The sequence below is a fragment of the Crocodylus siamensis genome, chromosome 5 (genome assembly GCF_052110815.1).
Source record: "Crocodylus siamensis isolate JL-2025a chromosome 5, ASM5211081v1, whole genome shotgun sequence".
Classification (NCBI taxonomy): Eukaryota; Metazoa; Chordata; order Crocodylia; family Crocodylidae; genus Crocodylus; species Crocodylus siamensis.
This window is the reverse complement of record NC_143399.1, coordinates 17,487,442-17,509,922: the sequence shown is the minus strand read 5'-3', so window position 1 is coordinate 17,509,922 and position 22,481 is coordinate 17,487,442. Positions and strand designations below refer to the sequence as shown.

Below are 22,481 nucleotides of genomic sequence, written 5' to 3'. Positions count from 1 at the left end.
TGGTATGGGGTCTGTGGGCAAAGATTTTTTTCCTGGCAACCAGCGTGCAATTCCAGTGGAACGCTTTATTGACTTGCAGAATTGAAAATGTCAGCTCTCAGGTTGAACACCAGGCCTACCTCTGAATACCACTCCTCTTAAGGACTTACATTGTCCCTTAATGACATCTTTTTGTTTCATGGAGCTGGCATCTGTTACGAATTGCATTTTGTGTACTATATCTTTAAAAGTTAAATGGTGAGAAGTCTCTCTTCTCTGCTGCAAAGACAGTTGTCTTGTTTCTCTACAAATGCAGCAAAATAGGTTTTTTGCAAGTTATATTCCTGTCTGTTTTGTAAAGAGTGAAGAAAATCGAATGAAGGACCCAACTCAAGAAATCAAGTCCCTTGTGTTGGTATAATTTAATATGTATGACTCTGGTGGAAATAACATGTTCACTGGTGGAAAGAATGATGTTCCAGGTTGGGTCACTAAATCCTTCCGACTATTGGTAAGCAGGCTCCAAACGAGATCACTATCCAACTGTCTGACAAAAAAGGCCAGACAGGATGGAGAAAACCGAATGGTCATAAAGAGGATTGAAATTCTTCTGACTTGGCAGAATGTGTCATTTCACTCTGCACACCGCTGGACAACATTTCTATGCAGCAGGAAAATGGCTCTCAAAGGGGCTAGACTCAACATGCGGATGTTTGCTTTGGAAATCACATGTGCCTCCTTCAGACACAACAGGATGTCAATAGAACCATTAAAATTCAATTGTAATATACTGCCGAGGCAACTTAAACAAAAAGGTGACGAAAACTTCCTGCAGCATCTGTTCATAAGGAACTTTTAAAATGAGAAAACCTCCTCTCTCTGGTTATCTGATGGCAAGGTTTTGCTGGCATTCTAAAAGCATTCAGTATTCATAAAGAACTAACGGTCAGAAAGGTTGCAACGTTTAGATAATGCCGACAGTTCATAGGTTCCTTAAGCAGGCATCTCAAATCACACAACAAGGAACAAAATGGCCAGGCACTACCATTTTCTGATCTTTAAAAAAAAGAGTATTTACTCTGTTTAAACGGACAATTACCTAGTATTCAATCAGATTTTTAAAAACCTCCATGTGTAGTATAAACCTTTACGTGTAGTTCTTTCTATCAGACTCCTTCAACTTCAAAACTTGAATGCCTCCCCCATTTGGACAATGCTATTCCTGTCAACATTGCAGCCACTGGGTTGGATTTGTTTTCCCTGCATACTGAAAATGAGGTTTTGAAACCTGCATGAAGTGAGAATATGGAGTACACCAAATGTGCACAGTTTGGCAGGGGCATTCCCCGCCAAACTGGGCTCACAGATTTTCTGTGTGTTGGGCTCACATATAAGCAGATACTTTTCTAATGAAATCACTCCGTGGTCACACGAATACTTTCAGAAGTAGTTTGTTTATCTCAGAAAAGCACTGAAGGACATCATTGATAATGTTACTTATTTGGGCTTGACAAGGCTTGTTAAAGCAATTTAAAACCCTCAACTGAGACACCATTATATAAAAATCAATATGCTTCAGTCAAACACAAATTATTGGGTGGGGTTCTGTGACCCCGTGCTATACAGATTAGACAAAATCTAGAGTTTGCTTCTGGTATTTTAAGAACCTTCAAACACTTAAACTCCTTTCTCAAGGTTTGTATTGATCGAGATAAATGCTGCTTTCCTTCTCCAACAGCCTTTTACACATGACCTTCAACAGACCCTTAACGTTTAATTACATCCTGAAAAATCACGGGTCTCCACAGGTCCGACAATCTACATTAACATTGGCTGTTGCCTTTAGTCCTTTCCCAAAGTGTTTAAAGAGACAGACTAATAAACAGACTGCCAAAACTTTTGTGGGTTGGCAGGATATGACAAATTTAGAAGAACACCATTGAAAATCACAGAGGAGGAGGTTAGAAGCTGTGAAAGATAGGAGGATCATGGTAAGTGAGAGAATCTGATTCACACTTTTCTGGGCAGTGCAGGGAGAGTTATCAGAAAGAGACTGCTTCTGGGAACAGGGACAAAGTGGAGGGCTAAATCTGCATCTGAAACTGAGAAGCAACGAGGAAAATGAAAGAGCAGGAGTCAGCAGGTAAGTCCCTAAGTGTCAAAGACATCTGGGCAAGTAGAGAGTACCAGGCGTTTTGCCAGAGGGATGAGGAATACGCTTGGCCCATTCACCTTTCAGTGTGCAAATGGAAACAATGAAAAAGAAAATGTACCCAAATGGCAATTACCTGTGATTTTTCCACTGACGCAGTGTGTTTGTCACACATTGGGCTAATTTCCATTCCTCTCTCTCGTTCTTTGTCTCCCTGTTGGAAAAACTCCTCCATGATTCTGTCTGTCCATTGCCGGTACAATTCCAGGGATTTTGTGGGATTGCTCAAGTCTGCACAATGAACCATATTTCGGAGGACCTGTAATCGCATTAAACAGAAATCTCATAAAATCAGTTGGAAAAAGACAAGGATTCTGTACTGCACGTGCATGCTTAATTCAGAACGTTTTAACCACAAAAGCCATTCATTATGCAACTTCCTATTGCAAACCAGTAACTTCACAAAAACATCCTCTTTTCAAGTCACACAAGAGGTTAGCTGTTGGGATCTGGGATCTGTGGTGGAAGTAACTCTATCCATGTGTAGGGTGTATTTGCAGTACTCTTTGGTGCAGTGCTATTGAGTGCAGGTGCAGAATTTGTTTTTGAAATAAAGCCATACTCTCATGGCTAAATACCAAATATCCCCACTTTAGTAAATGAACAACATCCCTTATACACAAACACATTAACTGTGGGCAAAACCTGTGGGCAAAAATGAGATATCACATCTATCCCGTCCCCCGCCCCCCCACCAAAAAACCCAAAAAACAAAAACTGTGAGCAAAAGATGGGGTATCACATCTACCCAAAGAACCTCGCCTAACCATGGGCAAAGTGATTTACAGGGCAAAGGAGAGGTATATATTTTATAAAAAATTCTGAATATTGCATTTACAAAAAATACACATGTAATCCTGTCACTAAACTTCTGCTTTGAAAGTGAAGGAAGGACTGGGATGTTTGCTCTGCCTCTCTCTCGATACTGCCTGTAAATATGCCTTATTTCTGGATCCTGTGTATTATGTCTAACAGGAGCAATGCACAGCTGCATTAAAATCAGTGTGAGAACAAATGTTCAAAGCTAATTATGAACTAAATTAACCTATTCCTTGTGACTGTGCAGCCCTCCCAGAGGCAAACAGCATGACGGGGTAAGTGTGAACACGATTCTACAACCCATAAAACCTCAGCTGTGTTCACATGTGTTCTAGTGTCAAGCTGTGGAGACAAAGCTCTGTTACATTCTGAGAATCTAGGGGCCATCCTGAACCTTTCCTTTATTCTCCATGGTCCAGAACAGAAGACAATATGAAGCCTAAATGTTTTCAAAAGTTCCTAAAAGAATTAGCATTCAACATTGCAGCACTTGCTAAGTGTAGAAGCTATGCAACCAAGTTTTCCTCCTAAAAAAGAAAAAACCGTGCAAAATGGCTCTGATATAACGGAAAATGCACTCGCATACCTGTATTCGGTCTGTGTAGTTATCCAAAAGGAGAACCCCTGAACTTGTCACTTTCTTAGTTTCTACCATGGTCTTGAGATCTGCCAGGAGGCTCATATGTTTGGACATGTCTGTTGCCAACACCTTTATAAAAATAAATCATTTCTTAAGTAAAGAAAGTTACACAAATACTCCAGCGATTTCTTTAGGAGCACCTGCTGTCTGTATAACTCAGGTGCTGCATAAGGGTGTTATTCTTACCATGTCAATCACCATTTTCCTGAGAGTCTGACGCTGTTTCTTAGTAAGGTTCTGGAAGATATCACAGTGCTCTTCTTGCAGCAATTTGAAACCCACAGCAAGATGGTGGTTCTCCAAGACAGATTCATCATTGTACATCAGAGCCAGTTCGGAATCTGGCCAAGAAGTGTAAAAGTGATGAGGAAGTGTAACGCAGAATTGCAAACAGGAAATATTTCTCTTGTGAATTAGCAATTATATAGTTATGTAAATGAATTATGAAAAATTAGGCAAGTTGTGCTCTACTGGCTTTCTTTTGTTTGTTATGGGTTTTTAAAACTAACAGACAAGTAAAAGCCTCACTTTGCTCAACACTAACTTATTGATTATTATTCAGTTTAGTGAATCACAAGCTTAAATGAGAGAAAAATAGATTTTCTTCATCACTAATAATAGAAATCATGATGTAAGAAAAGTCAGTTTTTCAGAGTAGGACAATGTATATTGGAATCGGTACACATTTTGCATGCTGAAATTAGAACATGAACCATAACAACTGATTATAGCTTTGGTGTCATTAGAAATGAGAATAAAAATAGAAAACAAATTATGGATTATTTAGTTGTCTCATTAATTACAAGGAACTGCACAAATTCACAGTAATGACTGAAAGACTCAGTGTGAATTAGTGAGTAAGAAAATAAACAGGATTTATATATCAAGGAGATGATATCACAAAATGAATGATCTTCCTTTGCTTTGACAATAGTAATTTAATTTTAATTATTGTTCTGCTTCACAGTATGCTGTGCAATATTTTGTGAAAGCAATACAGTCTTAAAATAGTAATTTAAGATTTGGGTAACAGTCTTCATTGAGCAAGGAAAAAGATGCAGCAGATTTGCAGATTATTAGGGTACTATTGTATTTGAAACAAGACTCACTTGTATTAATAAGAAATTGATTGGAGACACCAGGATGATCCACATCATGAATTGCAGCTGCAAAAATTGCTGCTACGATTTCCAAATCTGTGAAAACGGCCTAGGGCGAAAGTGACCAGAATGAGCACATGTGATCATTGTCATGAAATTATGAACTTTCAACAATTTGCAAAGAAAAGTGTGAAAAGAAAATTGTCAACATATTATATGTATGTTTCCATGGACAATAAAGTTTAGTTTGGAGAACGTGCTTCAAATTGGATGTACCCATTGACATAGAACAGATATAACTTGCCATTATCATTCGAAATTTCTTAATACAGCTTTGTCTTAGAATAAAATGAACCCTTGGAAAAGCAGTACAGCACAGCCCCTTGGCAATACATGTAGGTGCTGAAGCTAAAGGCAACAGATGAAGGGTTCTTCCACGTTTTTCACCAATATTGAAGTGAAATCCTAAGTTTGTAAGAAAAGCCATAGGCTCTGGTTGGTAAGGAATTGAGAGGAAACAAATCTCACCCCCAAGCCAAACACAAAATAATAAGGCATGGAATTAAAGCGTATGACCCTGCATGGCATGAGGATGCACCACCACCATCCTGCTGGCTGGATCAATATTAAAGGCTTTAGTCATTCACATCCTTTGTTGCTCCCCAGCAATTAGATGTCAGATCTGCCAAATACTGCATGCTAAGGTCCACCTAAGCCTAACAACCCAATGGGCTAGTGTAGTTAAGGCACACCAGTTTCTGTAGCAAACACCACACGGAGGAGTCTTATGGCTAGCATCACAGCCATTAGCCTTTGATTCTCCCACCCAAGTTGATCAGATCCAATATATATCTGAGGAAAGCCACTGGCACAACACCAGATCATTGTGTGCATTCACCCTCCTGGATTTGTAGCGAGGTGCCTTATCCACTCTGCCACCATGCCCCTAAGTCCTGCATATGATTTAAGTTCGTTCATACAGGGAATGCGTATGTTGAAACAGCCATTCAAAAAATCCACTGAAGATACTGCAGACATTAAAAAGTGTTTCAGTTAAATTCAGCATCCCAATCAGAACCCAACATCCCAACACCAGAACAACTCACATCCAATGCAGGGGTAGAAAGAAGAACGTGTGTTGATTGGGCAACATCAGCAGCATGTAGGCTGTTATGGTAGGCTACGTCCGAATGGTAGTGGTCTTCTAAAGTCATCATGTAAGTTACAAAAGTGTCAGATGAGATTTTGAATGTCTTCAGGAGATCTCTTTCCTGCATGTGAAATGTTACAAAATATATACTGAAATCACGTAAGTGTGTAGGAAAATCAGAAACCACACAAATATAGTAAAAAACCCAGCAAGTTTATGGGGAATCTCTAACCTGAAATATGGCGTACATGATACAGGTGAGAGGCCTGCTGTGCGAATATCTTGCAACATTAAAAATATTAAGACCCCATTTATTCAGGTCTTCTAATTCCTACAGAAAAAAACAAGAACAATAAAAGAGAACAGTTACACTACTTTAACACTGTGTGTGGGAACATATTATTGTATTCATCATGCAATTTATGAAAATGCATTACGGTGAAAATTAATTTAAAAGGGCCTAGTAATCGAAGCACATGAAATGAAAAGTAACAATGAAGAGTCTGTACTAGATTCATGCTAAAGCAGCAGTTCCTAGCTCTGGGTTGCAACCGAGATGAGAGTCACGGGGGCAATGCCGGTGGCACTGCACAGAAAAGGAGAGCCGTGCCGTGTGCTGCGAGCTGCCCTGCCCCCGGGCTGCCACTGCTGCAGCCGCACTCCACTACCAGCAGCAGGGCACAGAAAAAAAAGGTTGGGAAACACTGTGCTAAGAGAAGAAAACATTTCACTATGAAAAAGATATATTTACAGAACTTTGTGTCTCCTTGTTTAGTGGAAGGAAAGCCCAGTAAAAGGCAAAAGCCAAGTGGCCGGTTCTTGGACGTGGCCAATGGTTCAACATAGCTCAGGAGTGTACAGGTCAGAACTATTTAAATATCAAAGGAATGTACATTCCAAAATATACACAGCAGGGGCCTGACCTAACTCCCCTGTAAGATTAAAATACACATTGTCAAACACTAATATTGATTCCCTTTTAATATTTTATAATATTCTTTTAATATTTTATAAAAAGATCAATGAATCTACAGTAGCTGGCTTCATCAAGGTCAATCAGAGGATACAAGAGCCCAGAAAGTACTGACTCCTATTATCACACTGAAGCTATTAGACAACACACTGTCTTTTTTATTTCTAGCTTATGTTCAAGAATCAGGCACACCTTGGCCAGATGGTCTTCCTTTTCCGTTTTAACACCAAATCGAGAAATGCTGGTGTTATTTAAGCTTGAACTATGCATTAATTTTTTCACTCCACTGATCTGTGTCATGAGCTGCTGTTTTTTCTTCTTTTCTCTGTCCTTCTGTGTGGGAGAGGGAATCTCTACATCATTCTGCTTGTCTGGGAAAGATAAAGGCAAAACGAACGGGTTACATTTCTAAAGCATATAGCAATGCCCCCCTTTAAAACAAACCATTTTCATGAACTTCATTCAGTGTTATATAAAAAGGATCATTTTAGAGCCTGGTACCCTCCTTCACAGGGCTGATTGTTTAAAAAGGGTCTTTTAATATTCCCAGAAATTCCATGGAATTTGAAGTACTAGACTGCAGCAAGCATGATATCATTAATCACTGCCGTTGTCTTTAAATAGTGATAATTAATAATGTAAAGCTGCTATGTGCTAATAGCTTCAACGTGGGGGGCAGGCCTTATGATGCGGAGAAGGATGATAGAGGTCCACAGGAAAAGGGGGATCAAATTCTCTGTTGGCATATCTATATCAAGATCAGTATCATTGCACTGGCAGAGAGCTTGGCTCAGGAAATGCATATGATGAGCAGTGTGTTGTCAGAAAGCAGCTGCATTTCCCCTTCTGGCTCAAGCTGTCAGCAAATGCAAAGAAGGGGTGTGTCAAGCCACAGTCAAAAATCCCTGCTGATTCAGTGGGTCTGCATACAGATGCCTACTTGCAGTATTCCAATGCAGACATGGCATAATTTCAGAATGGACCCTCATGAGCTAACCCGACTGAGGAGCAGTAATACAATCTCTGCCTGCCCTCCACCAGGATGAATCCTACCTCTGAGGATTCATACAGTTTTCTTTTATATCTGCTACCTCCAATATTGCTTAATAGTGTCATAAAATATCATTAATCTTTTTTAGAATAAATCCACCCATTAAAAGTGTACAAAATAACATAAAATCTTCCACACTGGGCATTGTTCATGGGCCTATGCTCCTTCACTTTTGAAGATCTGGTCATCCTTAAAGGGATCAAGTGTTAACTGCATTTTCCTTTGACTAATTAAATATCTGTGCAAAACAATCTGCCACTGTGCCTGCAACACTGCAATTAAGAAGAACGCCATTATCTGTAACTGCTGATGTGATGTCACTAGGTGCTTCCCTTTTGTGTTGTCTCTGCAACAACAGAAAATCTTTCCTATGTACAGTCTCCTTAGCAATGTTTAGCTTTGAAGCAGGACAAAACGAAGATCCTAAAACAGATCCTTATGACTTAATACATTCCTGCATTCATGACTTATGACACTTTCAAGGAAAATCCTTCTGACATTGAGCTGACTCAGGTAGTTCAGAAATGGAGATTAATAACAAGGATTGATGAAACTCCTCTGTATTTAGTATAAGGTTAGCAATATAAACACATAAAATACTATAGGTAGTCAACTGATCTGCACAAAACAATATTTATAAAACACTAACTTGTCCTTAAAAACGGAGTTGGAGTTTTTTAAAATTCATTGATTTTAAGATATAAGAAAAGGTTCAGAAAACCTACTTATCATATGGTTAAGATCTAATTATTTATATAATGCCCACTGGTTTCTAGCTGTGGTTGCTTTTAAACCATCTAGAGCTTGTGGTCACATGAACAAATAATAAGTGCCCTCAACTATTACTTTAGGATCCATCAGCAATGGTTTATCTAATTTGTTCCACTATTACTGTCCTTAAATTCAATATATGAGTCTATACTACTTGTAAAATTAGCTGCCATTCATGTGGAAGAGCTTCAAGGTATGCTGCAATAAAAGTCAAAGCATCTGAGATCAGAAACACATCTCTAGGAAAACAAATACAAATTCAGAGCCTGGTCATGCAACCATCTCATCCAAGAAATCTCATCAGCTTCAAGATGGATCTGCACACATCTCAGGGATTACTTAAATCAGTAAATACTGCAGGTTTGTATCCTACGTGTTGACCTTCTCAATGAGTCTGTCAGTTATGCTATTGTCCTTAATCCTGTAATTGCCACCAACAAAAAAGGAAAATGTTCATTTGGAACTGAAATTCATGCTCAAGTTGAAAACAGATTTAACAAATTCACAGTTTACACTGCGGGCAGCTATTCAGCATTTCAGTTCAAGATGCAACACAGAAAGACACAATGCAGTTCTGAGAGGCTATAATTCCCTGATGAGTTAGAAAATAAAGGAAGCTGCAACATGATGCGTCACTAGAGAGGACAGTGTATAGTAAAAAGCTATTCCTTTTTTTAAGTTTATGCAGGTAGGCTAAGAGAGCCGTAAACCAGTTTTTCAGATTGGTCACTGATACATCCCAAACTTGCTGCCTTTAATGTGCCAGAACTCCCATCAACCAAACATGGACATCAGGATTGGGCCTGGAGGCACACAATAAAGCAAGCAGTTTCCCTGTGCCAAACTGAATAAAAACTTAATAAAAACTTAATAAAAAGATCCTACAAGATCTTTGGGCCAAATTTGCCACTGGTGTACACTGACACACTGAAAGCGTGCCTGCTTGAGCCAGCAAGGTCTTTGGTCCAGTAATTAATAAAGATTTTATCCAGTCGATCACTTGCCTCACTCACACTATGAGCTATTTCTCTGCATGCTCTGAATGGTATAAACCCCTTCTCTTGTTTCATTTAGATGACCAGGAGACAGTCAAATGAAGTAAGCTCCCTTTTTATGCAGATGCAGACAAGCAAACCCTAATATGATACAACCCTTCTAAATAAACACACGTCCCTCCTTCCCTTGTAGCTGCATGTTATTCTCTGTGTATTCGTTTTAATAAATAAATCCATGCAAGACCATTCATTAAAAATGTTACCATGTGAACTGCACAAGTGCCTGACAGATGGACTTAAAAGCATTACATGCACTGTATAACATATAGCGTAACAAACTTTATTAATTTATTTTAAATGGAACTAAGTAATCAGGTTATGATTTACCCTAGTGTGGAGAGCCTGCACAAGGCCTCTCATCACTACTCAAACCATTCATTCAGGCTTTAAGTGATTTAGAGGCCCTTGTGTTGTTTCCTCTATGGGCATGAATGTTACCATTATAGAATAATAAGCAGCAAGACCAAAATCAAGATTATCTTCTAGAGCAGCATACCATGGGAATATCTGGATTCTCTCCCAGTAACAAACAGTGATGAATAGTCAATCTCACTTGCAAATAGTCCACCAGAGAGTGTCATACCCTCCCAAAGCATCCAAAAGTATCTGTAACTACCACCATGGAAGTGAGCCTCAGTGTAATACAGTATGCTGCACGCTCTTCTACTGAGGAGGCAGATTGTTGATCTTCAGATTGCTACTCCTGGGATTAATTAATGTTCTGGATGCCCTGATACGGCATCTTGATAAAACAGTGCCAATGAATTTCCATAAATGGTTATTAAGGATATTCTCTGTCCAAAAGCACATGCAGTTATCTGGTTTCAAGTGTAGGTGCTTAACTGATTAGTGAAACCATTTAAAATAAAATGCCGGAAGTATTTCTGTTTGTCTGATCATTTATTCCTTCTGGGCAAAATTCATCCCAGCCCAGAGATCCTTCCAAGGTCCAATTTACCACTTAGGCTCTGTGTTAAAGGCTGAAACTGGGACTTGTGCAGATTTCTGCTTTTTAAGAATGCTCACACATTATAAAACCAAATGTGAAATATTTGCAACAAATTATATTTTGTATGAGAAATGCACTGGAAACAGAAGAGGCCCAATTCTTAAATACTTAACTTGATTCATGTCAGTTAGTCTATGATCTCCAAAAGACTACTAATGGCAGAACAGCTACTCTTGGATGCAAATCTTTGTGAGATGAGCCCTTGAATTACCTGTGAGAAATGAATAAGTATATCCAAAACGGTGTATAAAATGTCTGAAGTGAGGCTTACTTTTTGGGGGAAAAGGGAGATACAATTTTATGAGTTAAGATAGGAGTATAAGCTGAAGGTATGTGACTTTGTGCTTTACATAAGGTCAAAAGAAAATCATAGATTTTATCATGTAGCTTACAGTTGGTTAAGGCAACCTTAATAGAAACATACAACTCTTTGTACTTAGAATTTGGATTATTTTGAGGAAATATTTATCCAAACATTACGCTTTTCTTCTCCCCCATACGCCATTTGAAAGAAAACATTTGAGTAACGGCATCTATTGTAAGGAGTAGATGGTGACTAATTTGTTTCTCAGAGAATTCTTTTTCTAATGGGATATGAAACCTTGGCATGTAATAACTTACCTAGAAACGTGTTTGAAATATATTCAGACACCTGGTTCCCAGATCGGCTCATTTCTGAGAGGTGTGTTAGCTCCCGGTTCAGCATTCTCTTGAACTGTTGGAAAATAATTAAGTTGACATTTTTCTGAATGCTTTCTAAAATTAATTTGGCTTTAACATTGTTACATGCAACTAGACAAATACGATGTTAAGAGGCAAACTATGCAGATATTTGGAACACAGTCAATATCATATGGCTGAATTTAGATAATATTCAGCACCATCATAACTGGAAATGTCTTGCTATTGTATTAAACTGACACAAAATGAATTTAGAACAGAATGTGCACTTCAGGTTTTGCTGTATGAAATGCAGGAGAACATTATGTGTTAGGTAATACATCTGAAAGATCAAAGAGCTGCACTGGTTTTCATTACTGTTCCCTATAAACCATTTTTATTCCTAAATTTCAAAATATAAAATTTGCTGAATTTTGGAACTTGGAAAAAAAAGAGGTAAATGTATACAACCAAAAAGCATGACAGAGATACTGTGACTCTAAAACAGAAAACAGATGTTTATATATGCAGATTAAAATGCAGGATTTAACTGTGCTTTCATCCAAAGATACATAAAATGATTCTCCTGATTCACAATTCAAACTATTTTACAGCAATACTGCACTATCCTGAGACATGAATTACCAAAAGGAAAAAAACACCTAGACCTATGTCTGCTGCACATATGAGGATGTTAACCTTTGCTATAAAGTGCACATACATATTGATTTAAATAGCATATACTAACCAATATTTACAATCTATAACAGTCATATTTCACAAGTTTAACCCACCTTAATGTAACCCCAAGATACAGATAACAAATAGTTTGCTTCAGGCATTTTGGAAAACTCCACACCACAGTCCACAAATCCCTTATGAAGAATTCACAGATCAGATAGAGGAATTCCACAAGAACAAGGACGTCCCAGTTTTCCAGTCAATAAAAAAAATTAATATTCATAAAACCCAGAGATTCGCACGATCATGGTATCTGCTAATCCAAGACAAAGCCAAGCTTGGCATTTCATCCTTGCAGAAGGGCTGTATGTAGGCTTATTTGCTAGCAGAACGGAATAATGAAATCAGGGCTTGCACGAAGAAGCAAGAACTAATCCAACTGCATTCAGCTAGATGGCTCGAAGCACTTATGAATTATGAATAGTGCTGGTTGCTTAGCTAGCTGAAGGGGGTCCCCACTTCAAATTTGTCTCGCTCAGTTGAACTATGAAAGGAAGAAATGATGATTTTTTTTTGAGGGGGTTGCCAGCATTAGAAATACAGCCATCTTTTTGAAAAGAAAGATTAAAATGGAGGAAAGCCCTATGCATATTTAAATAAGTGAAAAGCAGGCAGCAGGCGCCTCATCTCAATTTGTGGGATTTTTTTTTTTCCAAAAAGCCTCATCATTATAGAGACAGAGGGAGCAGGGCAACCATTTACATACAGGTTTTAAAAAAAGATGATTTCTAACTTCTTTTGCAGTGACCCTGCTTTTGCTTTTTCTTTACATGTAAAATCACCCACAAGGTAAAGAGGAAAAGCAAAATAAGAATTGGAAATATTTTAAAATGATATATAATCAGTGTTCAATCATGATACCATTTTATGAAGGAAAACACATTAAACCTTACAATATGGGTCTATAAATCACAATTTAAGATTTCAATCATTTGGTGGGGCAGGGTTGCAATAATGTCCCCACAATGCTATTTTATACATTTAAGCAGAACTTGCTTTTGCACTTGAAATTGCAAGGTGATTGGTTTATAAGCAAACCTAATCCATCCCGTTAATGAGAAAACATTAGGAAAGCATAGCTGACTGTGTCTGAGATGTAATCACTATAGAAAATGACGGGTGATTATAAATATTCATGCTATCTTAGGATTTATTGCTATTATCTGTACTGTCAGAAGACATCCAGTCAGGATGCCAAAAATAAAAGTGAAATCTTATATTTAAAAGTATTTCTATCCTCTGACTGCTTTGAGTAAGTTTATCACCGTTGCCTGGGATGACGTAATGTGGTTTTCTCTGCATGCATTAGAGGACATGTATGGACGGGAAAGACTGCTGCTGTAACGTAAACCCCCACCAATCTACAAGAGTTCAAGCACAGGCAGTCAAAAGAATATCATCGTAGCATGGCAACAGCACCACATGATGATCTGCTTCTTTACTGTAAGGCTTCCCCTTCAGATCGTAATCAACCATCAATAATAGCCTTCCTGCAAGAATTCGAATGCTCCTTTAAGCCATACTAAGGCTATTTTCTAAAATGTCTTTAAAAAGCAGCTTTACAGAGAGCCAGAAGACATCATATTTTGCCTGATAACCACAACAGTCACAATACCTGATATTCCAGGTAGCTGTTTTCAAATCCTCACGTCACACATATTAAAACTATGTTTTGTTGATTAGTATACTAAATACAAATTCATATTGCTTAAGACTGCCATCCAGGTGGATTTAAGGACATGAAATGTATTTGTCATGCACCACAGAAATAACTACATGGAATTATTTTATAATACCGATCTACTTTTCAAACCACTGTACCGGAGAACTATCAAGTGCCAATAACATTACTCCCCCCACCACACACACACTTTAATTTAAGTGTCATATATTACTGGCATTTGTTATCAACGTATATATAATGTTATTGGCACTTGACAGATATGCTGTACAGCAGTTTGAAAAGTAGGTCAATATTATGAATATTACACACACACACACACATATATGGAGAGAGAGATCTATATCTCTCTATATATATCTCTACATAGATATAAATCTATACTGTTATTGGCATTTTGGGAAGGCCATGTAATAGGTTTAGGTGCCCTGCTGACTTAGTCTAGTGACATTGCTTCCATGAAGAAATATTTTTGATTGGTCATGGAAAGGTCTGTTATGGAAAGTCTGCAAAGAAAAGATTCAATTATAAGCGTGGCAGTCCATGCAACGCAGCCAAACTGACACCAAGATAGGGCCTTTGGTCAATGGGAGCCTCATCCAGACTTGGATGGTATGAAACAACATATTCACTTTGATACTCCGTGGCCAAAAAGAAAAAGATACAAGTAGCTCTGCGCAGTGGCAATGATCTGTGCAGGTAATTGTGGAATCAGGAAGTTTCCATTTTTATTACAGCTCTACCTTCCATACATTCCAGGTTTTCCCTTTCTCTTTTTATGTAAGAAATCTACATCTAAAGTTCCCACTTTTTTTTTTTATTCCTCGCATGTGCACATGAAAAGACTGCAGACTGAAGCTTGGACTCTTCTGTCGTTAGGCCTCTGCACCTAATACCAAAGCTTCTCTCCATCCATCCTGTACCAGTAGCCTTCGTTTTTTATGATTATAAGATAAGCAAATGAAAGTGTGAAATCTCTTTAAAATATTTTTAGGTTACTTGAGCCTGGGGCTGGGTAGCAGATGCCATCTCCCTTTTACCATGTAAACATCAATGTGGAACACCAACATGGACAGAAGTTTAGACATAATTTGCTTGGACTCCTTGCCATTGCCATCTGTGGCACTTTTTCTCTCAACAGTCTGCCTCCCATCCCAATGTGTTCTTCAGACAGTAATGGGTTAGGTTGTGAGTTATTCCACCAGCTTAACTATTGAAGGTCATGCGTGTTTTATATAATTAATTGAGAGAGGCAACCATCTGCAAATGACAGCTTTCCTGCAAATTTCCAAATCCTCCTATTCCTTTAATTCCCCATGGCAAATTGAGATCAGGAAGGAACAAACCCAGCCACAGTCAAACAAGAATCACCAACAATTGTGTGGGCTAGAAGTGAAGGTAAAAGCACTGAAGATAGTTTAGCTAGCTGGCTGCCACCCACAGCCAGCTTCTGGAGAGAAACAGATCTGCACATGTCGAGCCCGATGCCTGAAAATGCCTGGTAGCAAGAAACGTGCATTTTTTCACTCGAGAAGTGCCTGGAAGCATGGATCCAGTCGCATGGCCTTAGGCAACTTTTCCTGATGCGTCAGTGCCACTGTTCTCTTGGCACACAATCAGCTCACTAAGGAATATGTCACAAGATATGAACAAGGGGGTGGTGCAAATGGTGCTTGCTGTGAAGGTCAGGAATCCCAGGGCTGTGGGCTCACTGGGGAATGACTTTCACTTACTAAGTCTTCTTGATGATTCATGTCAACCGAAAGGGGGAACGCCTCTGACCTAAAACCAAGGAACTCCCTGGCCAAAACTTGGTTTTGAGTGATTATACAAAGACTGGAGTTATTGCACACATGAAAGCAAAGCTTCTTGTAAATAAGAAGGCAAGTTATGTAGGACTACACCAATCCTGAAAACAGCATATGGACGTGGGTCACAAATCAGCAGAGTATTTCAGCATATCATCTTGCCGGGGTCATTTGACCCCAGTACTCTTTCCTGCCATGGCAGGGGTCGGACTTGATGATCTGCTCAGGTCCTTTCCGACCCTACTAACTGTGAAACTATATGCTTAAATTTAAGCATGTGAGCAGTCCCATCGATGTCAAGCTTAAAGTTAAGCATTTGTAACAAAAGTGTTTACCTGGCTTGAAGCCTTTCCTTCCAGAAGGCAACAATCGTAATCAGATGACTATAAAAATGAGTTTCAAACCAAGTGGCGCTGAGTGGATTTCACAAAAGCCTTGTCTAGTATCATGCCTTTCAGTGGTGACTTAAAACACTAGAAAAACATTTTAAACCCCACTACCATAATTTAGACAAGTACTAGGTATCATTAACCCCCTTTTTAAAGGACACTGAAGCACGCAATTCAGTCACTTGCCCTAAATCACGAAAATCTGTAAAAGATGAGGACAGGTACCAAGTCTTTGATTCCTCTCTGTTCTTCAGTAACAAGCCCTCATTTTCCTCTGTTTATAATCTTTAAATGTAAAAATCCTCCCTTCCCACTTCCCTCTTTGCGTTTTAATCAGCAACTTTTTCTGCCTGGAGACTCAGTACTTCAGCACTGCTAGAAACACTATCAGGTGCAAATGCCCCCAAGGCAGCTATTGTAGTAGTTACCTGCACAGATTACATGTCTGCTGTCTATGCTGCCATTGCAGTGCGACATCAGAATAGCGCTGAAACATCAATTCATTCAGAAAATTTCTTCAGTTTGAGACAGTTAAAAAAAACTGCGGTATAGTAGACAGTTAGGCACTATGGCGGCATTTAGAAGCCTTTATTAGACATAGAAACCATTTTTTATGGGATTTGGGGGGTTTCGTGAGCTTTCCTTGATGTCAGATGCTCCAGAGAGATGCTGTTTCTTTTCTCTTAAACTGTTCTGCCATTTGTCTGCAGTGCCTGCAGGGAGTCTGCATGTTGCTCTCTCTGCACAGATCAATGAATGATGTTATGTGCAAACCTCTGTAATGATGCCTTAGCTAAATCAATCTGACAGCAAAGGGTAAAACAAACAGATTGTACACAAGCCATGAGGCAACACCAACTGCTTTGCAATGGAGCAAATAGAAGCACTGTATACTTTGGAATCGTATTTGTGCCTTCGTAATGATTATTATAAATAACAATAGCACCTTGCACTTAGAGAGTGCCTTTCATCTGATCCTCTCACCACATTTGACAAAGGGGAGTAAATGTTACTGGGTACTGAGGCATGGAGAGGAAGCGATTTGCCTAAGATCACACAGGGAATGAGCGACAGAGCCAGAAGCAGAACTCAGATCTCCTTCCTCCCTCTCCCGCCCTCTGCTCAGTGGACTGTGACATTCAGACCTCAAGTTTATAAAAAGAATAGAAATATTTTTAATACAAATAAAGTCGTAATGAAAAGCTTACAGCTACCAAACAAACATAAAGAATGCCTGATTTTCTAATCACATAACAGCAGTCTCAAAAACATTTAGGCAGCTGTGAAAAAAAGCCATCAGGTTGTATGGACCTTTCCTGTTTTGCAAGTTTTGAAATGCCTGTAAAAGTCATTTGAACCAAATTAACCTTGCTGAAACACTGAATCATTCCTAGGCTGATAGCAGTAACAACTTTTCAAATATATGCAGAGACAGTAGGACCCAATTTCCTTTCAGAGTCTTTTTGTTTTGGTTTTATTTTGGGGGGGGGAGAATTTCTATTGTACACTGATTTTTACAAATGCACCTGCAATTCTATGTAGTTCAGTAAGTTTAAAGTGCAAATTTCTGCTTCATTCTGACTTCTTCAATTCTGTTACTGGCATGTGATGAACAGCATGCAGATCTGTTCCTCTGACTGAAAAGACAAGTCAGAAACTGCCCTGGTGGAAGTCTTTACATGAGCATTCAAAAGACTGGAAACACCATGAGAGTCAACCAAAGAGAGGCTCATCAGCATGCCTCTTTCCATATAAGTATAGAAGGATAACGTGCAGTTAAATGGTGAAGGGAAGGGATGTAGCCAAAAGATCTTAAAACGGGGGTCAGCAATGATTTGGGGCACAGTGCCAAAAACACCCACAACTTCGACTGGCGTGCCAGGGGCAGATCGTGGGGGAGCCATGAGGGCCCGGTCTTTTTTGTGGCAGCACAGCCCCAGGTCCTTCCCTGAGGCACATGTGCCAAGCAAAATGTCTTTGTGCCATGCTATGGCACACGTGTCAGGGTTGCCTACCCCTGACTTGGCATCACGTGTGAATGGGCCTGGAGCAAGTGATGGCTTTGAGCCAAGGATATGTGCCCCTCTTCCATAGCACCTACAGGCCAAGCTTGTTTAGATTTGGGAAAAGGAAGGGAATCTGACCCTGCCTGTGAGACAACGTGCAAGATTTAGGGGAAGAAATACACTCCCCAAGCAGCACCTAGGAAGGTGACCAGCTCCCAGACTGGAGTAGTGGCCACGCTCCGAGGTTCCACGCAGGCATAGAGAAAAGTTGTGCAGATCACCGCCCAAAGATCTGTATCAGTAGAATATATCCTAATGCTTTGGCTTTCTGTGAAAGAAGAAAACTTCTTCCCTGAGAAGGTTTAGTGGGGAGCTACTCAGATGCAAACACCAGTTTGGTTTTGCAATCCAGTTCTTACTCTGAAGGTAATTTAGGTGACGGCATCACAGCTGGGCAGAATGGTCTGCAAGGAGAATAAAGACACAGGGCCGGGTCCTCCACTAGTGTGAATCTGCACAGCTGGTATAAATTTCCCTTTGTTTTCTGGTCCAAGAAGCTGGATTCTAAGATTAAACATGAGTGCAAATACTTACAGAAGAAAAGCACTGTTAAGCTACCTCAGTGATTTTCCTTGGAAAACCAATGCTGAAAGGGCTTTTTAATAGTTTCAAGTCTGCTACGTGTAAAAAGGTTCATGAATTGCATTCCCCACTGATCCACCTTTCTGACGCAAATGCAGCATTACATTCTTCACTCGGAGACTGTTTTTAGAATTTCCCAGAACAAAAGATAGTGAAGGATTCTTTTATACAAGGATAGCTCTTGTTTGCATGCTTTCTGGACAAGTATAACAGGGTTAAATCCTGCTTAGTTTAATCACTCTTGTAAACTACTTTGGGCCTGGAGGCACAATTAATTTCTGGTGTAATGCCATTCATTTGCTAGAGTTTGACCAAGAAAGAATCTGTCACTATATATTTAGAAAAAAAAAATCCCCATGCAATACGTAGATCAATTTTCAATATTGGAAATCAGAACGGATATTGAGGAATATTTGGTCTCCTCCTCCAGGCTAAGCTATATTCTTGTCATATTACACAAAGACCTTTTTTAAATCCTTAAAAAAGCCGTAGGCAGTTTTGGGCCTGAGAGTTTCAGAATATGGGCACAGCTGTGTAATCTGACATTAAAGCTCCTAAAAGCAGAAGACAAGACCACAAATGGTTTAGGGGTTGCTTGTTTGGTTTTGTTGTTTGTTTTTTGTGGGGGGGGTTTACAGTCAGCTGATAAATGAGGTAAAACTTTCTTGCACGAGAGGATCTTTATTTTTTTTTCTAAGTTCTTGAATAAAAAGTCAGCTCTTATTAATCTGGTTCCCCAAGACCTCTACAAATTCTGAAGACCTCTCTTCATTTTGGAATCTTTCGAGTTTTCCAAATGAACAGTGCTTTTAAGAAGGCAGTCTTCTTTCCGAATAACAACACTTCCATTTGTTTTTAATTTTGTAGAAATGTCATCAATTACATGGTGGATTTAATTGGATGACTAAAGTTTGTAACTGTGCTTTCCCTTTACAATTTCGATTATTTCTTCTTAAGCACTCTCACAAACGGAGGATGGAAAATCCATTAAAATTAAATTTTAAGAGTACATTTTTTTCGGATTAAATTTTAAAACTCTTTCTTTAGAAGAGACTTTTTGAGAGATGATAGCAGTAATTTCAGTGCCTATACTCAGCTATCAGGCTTTTTACATTTTAGCTTATTTGCAACTACTTTGATTTTCTCTAGAATATTTTGTTTCTGTTTTATAGAAGCTACTCTAAACTAGACACAAAACTTCTGCTTTTTTCTCTTTGGTTTGCTCTTTAACCAAAAGGTAAACACTGAGTCATGATATTTTCATTTTATACCAAGAGAAAAATAGTTTATAATGTATATGTCCAGGAGAGCACCTTATAGGAAAAACATCATGGCAGATTCATTTATGTAATTTTATTTTATTATTTAAAAATCCAAAATAAGCTCAAAGCATAATTTCCCAAATATAAAAAGTTGCCCTCAATCATCTAAGAGCCTCTTTTTTTAAAGCAATTACACAAATCTGAGGTAGATATACTAATAACGATATTTTGACATTTTAAAATTCATTATGTTCTTTGAAAAATATCTGAACCTGCTCTGGGGGCTAGGTATGAAGTGAGAGCTTCTGTGTGTGTGTGGGGGGGGGTGGATGTGTGCACGCATGCATGCACGCACTCTCTCACACAAACCACAACAGTAAAAAGTGGTGAAATGGAACCTGAACAAATGCAAATATCACTTGCAACCTTCCAGTTCATTTCTAGATTAAGTGAATATAGGAAAACACATAATAAAAAAGTTGAGAAATGAGGTTGCTGCAAGTTACTGCAGAGTAAAACCACTGTGAAATACTATTGCTTATTAGCAAGTTAAAGTGCAAAAGGTGCTTATGTACTGAGAACTGAATAGGTCTAAAGAAGTTTTATTTGAAGAAGTAGTAATGTCATAGAGAAACCACCCTTCTGACTTCCCTGAAAATGAATGTGTCATATGTTTATAAGGTGTGCATGCCAGAGACTTTGCTGGCACATTGTGCACACGCAAGCCATGTCCTGTAGCCAAAATTTACGTGAAGTGATCCAGATCACAAGCAGTCCAGTAATACTGACTGCCTATGAAGAAATGGCAGATACATTTTTTCAATATCATACAGCTGCTTTGTTAGGTTAACGTTTCTTTTGGTTAATACAAAAACTAAAGCCTTGATAGCATTAACTTCATATTGTGTCAAGTTAGAACATATATTATACATTTGTTCAGATAAAACACAACAGTAATATCTCATGAAATATACTTTCTATGCATACTTACTTGATTATAAACTTTAATTTTCTTGGGTGGATGTTCAGGTCAGTTTCTGTTTTATTTTAATCATTTTGCTCTTCAATATCTGTGCAAAACTGTACCTTTCAAGATAACAAACAGAAGCAACTACAGCTTGCTACATGTTTGCTTACGGGTTTGGTTTTCTTTAGGTATCTGACTCACTAACTTGCAACACAAATCTTGGGCTGTCTGTCTGACACCAAAAAGTATCTATTTGTCAAAACTGCTTAAGGCCAGACAAGAGTAATCAAGTCCTTATCCAGACAAGAATAATTTTTGTTTGAGTATTATATTATCTACAAGAACCACATGAGAGGAAATGCCTCCTTACAGTGTTAAAAAAATAAGTATTTCTTAATAGGATGGACTGAATTTACAGAAGGTTTTTGAAGTGATCATGAATTTACTGAACATTTTTGAAGTGATCATGTGTGCAAGTCAAAGGAGGGTTCCTGCATCCATTAAAGACAAGGGCGAAAAAAACGCCCTGAATTCAATGGTAGTAGAATAAGGCCAGAATCTGGCAATGCCTCTTCTGGGAAGACTGAATACTTGTCAACAGTACAGGGAGAGAAAATAATGATAGTTTTCTACTTTAACTGTAACATGATAATTTTAGATTAGGTGGGGAAAGTACATTACGACACATTTTCTAATGCAATATAAATACAGGTTTGCTTTCTGCAGGCCGGTTTAGAGATGTCCACAACTGAAGTAAGTTGTTTATCATGAACTAACTGGAAGTTTGGCTCACAAAATTAAAAAACAAAGATCAGGAAGCAAAGGCAGATCAGTCAGTACCAGTCTGAATTGAATGCTAGGAAGCTTTAGCAAAATAATTAGATGACTAATAAAAGCTGCTAAATTACAAGCATAAAAAGTCTTGATTAAAGAAAGGCCAGATCCAGCCGACAATATTAATGGCTTGGAGAGATGACCATGGTTGAGAAGGCAGCAGATCTGAACCAAACTCTTGTATCAGTCATGACAGCGCAAACCTTGCTGGGCCAAAGGAAGATCAATTATTTTGTAGAAAGAGCCCACCAACCATATAACCATGCAACCTCCCACATATCTGTTTCTGAAGTATTGTCTAGTCCTAGGACAGTGCATGTGGGCAAAATCCCCACCTCCCACACTTACACTGGCCTAAGTCTCAGGGTCCTTAGATCTATGCCTGCAATTGTAAAAATGGGCTCTTTTCCTCTTCTGACTGAACAATGCTATTCGACAAGAATGGCTTGCAACTTTTCTCCAAGTCTTTTTTAAAAGCCTGCTTGAGGCAGACAGGTAGGGGATGTCAGATTTTAAGTTATTTTGCATGGCCTTTATTTTAAATCTTCAGAAACAACACTAAGGAGCAACTGTGATTATCATTTAACAGAGTGAGGGAATAAAAATGTTCATTTTGTGATATTTACATAACCAGAAGTAAAATTAAATGTAAATCCATGTTAAAACCTGCAGTCTTCATTAGGCAGTTTTCAATGGGTCTTCTACCTTTGTGGAGAACCATCTCAGTGAAAT

At 38.7% G+C, this 22,481-nt stretch overlaps 1 protein-coding gene across 7 annotated transcripts in view; it reads right to left on the bottom strand.

The window, feature by feature from the left end:
• PDE4B (phosphodiesterase 4B) overlaps window positions 1–22,481 on the bottom strand; it is a 388,611-nt gene that overhangs the window by 2,559 nt on the left and 363,571 nt on the right. For 6 of the 7 annotated variants that reach the window (XM_090047508.1, XM_090047509.1, XM_090047514.1 and 3 more), the window contains 8 exons: window positions 11,381–11,474; window positions 7,066–7,244; window positions 6,133–6,231; window positions 5,857–6,021; window positions 4,760–4,859; window positions 3,837–3,991; window positions 3,597–3,719; window positions 2,268–2,450 (listed from right to left, as the gene is read on the bottom strand). In XM_090047508.1, the coding sequence (XP_089903634.1) occupies window positions 2,268–2,450; window positions 3,597–3,719; window positions 3,837–3,991; window positions 4,760–4,859; window positions 5,857–6,021; window positions 6,133–6,231; window positions 7,066–7,244; window positions 11,381–11,474 (1,098 nt within the window). Of the gene's footprint in view, window positions 1–2,267; window positions 2,451–3,596; window positions 3,720–3,836; window positions 3,992–4,759; window positions 4,860–5,856; window positions 6,022–6,132; window positions 6,232–7,065; window positions 7,245–11,380; window positions 11,475–12,213; window positions 12,754–22,481 lie in introns of those variants that run through there. The other variant, XM_090047513.1, reaches the window with a different exon arrangement.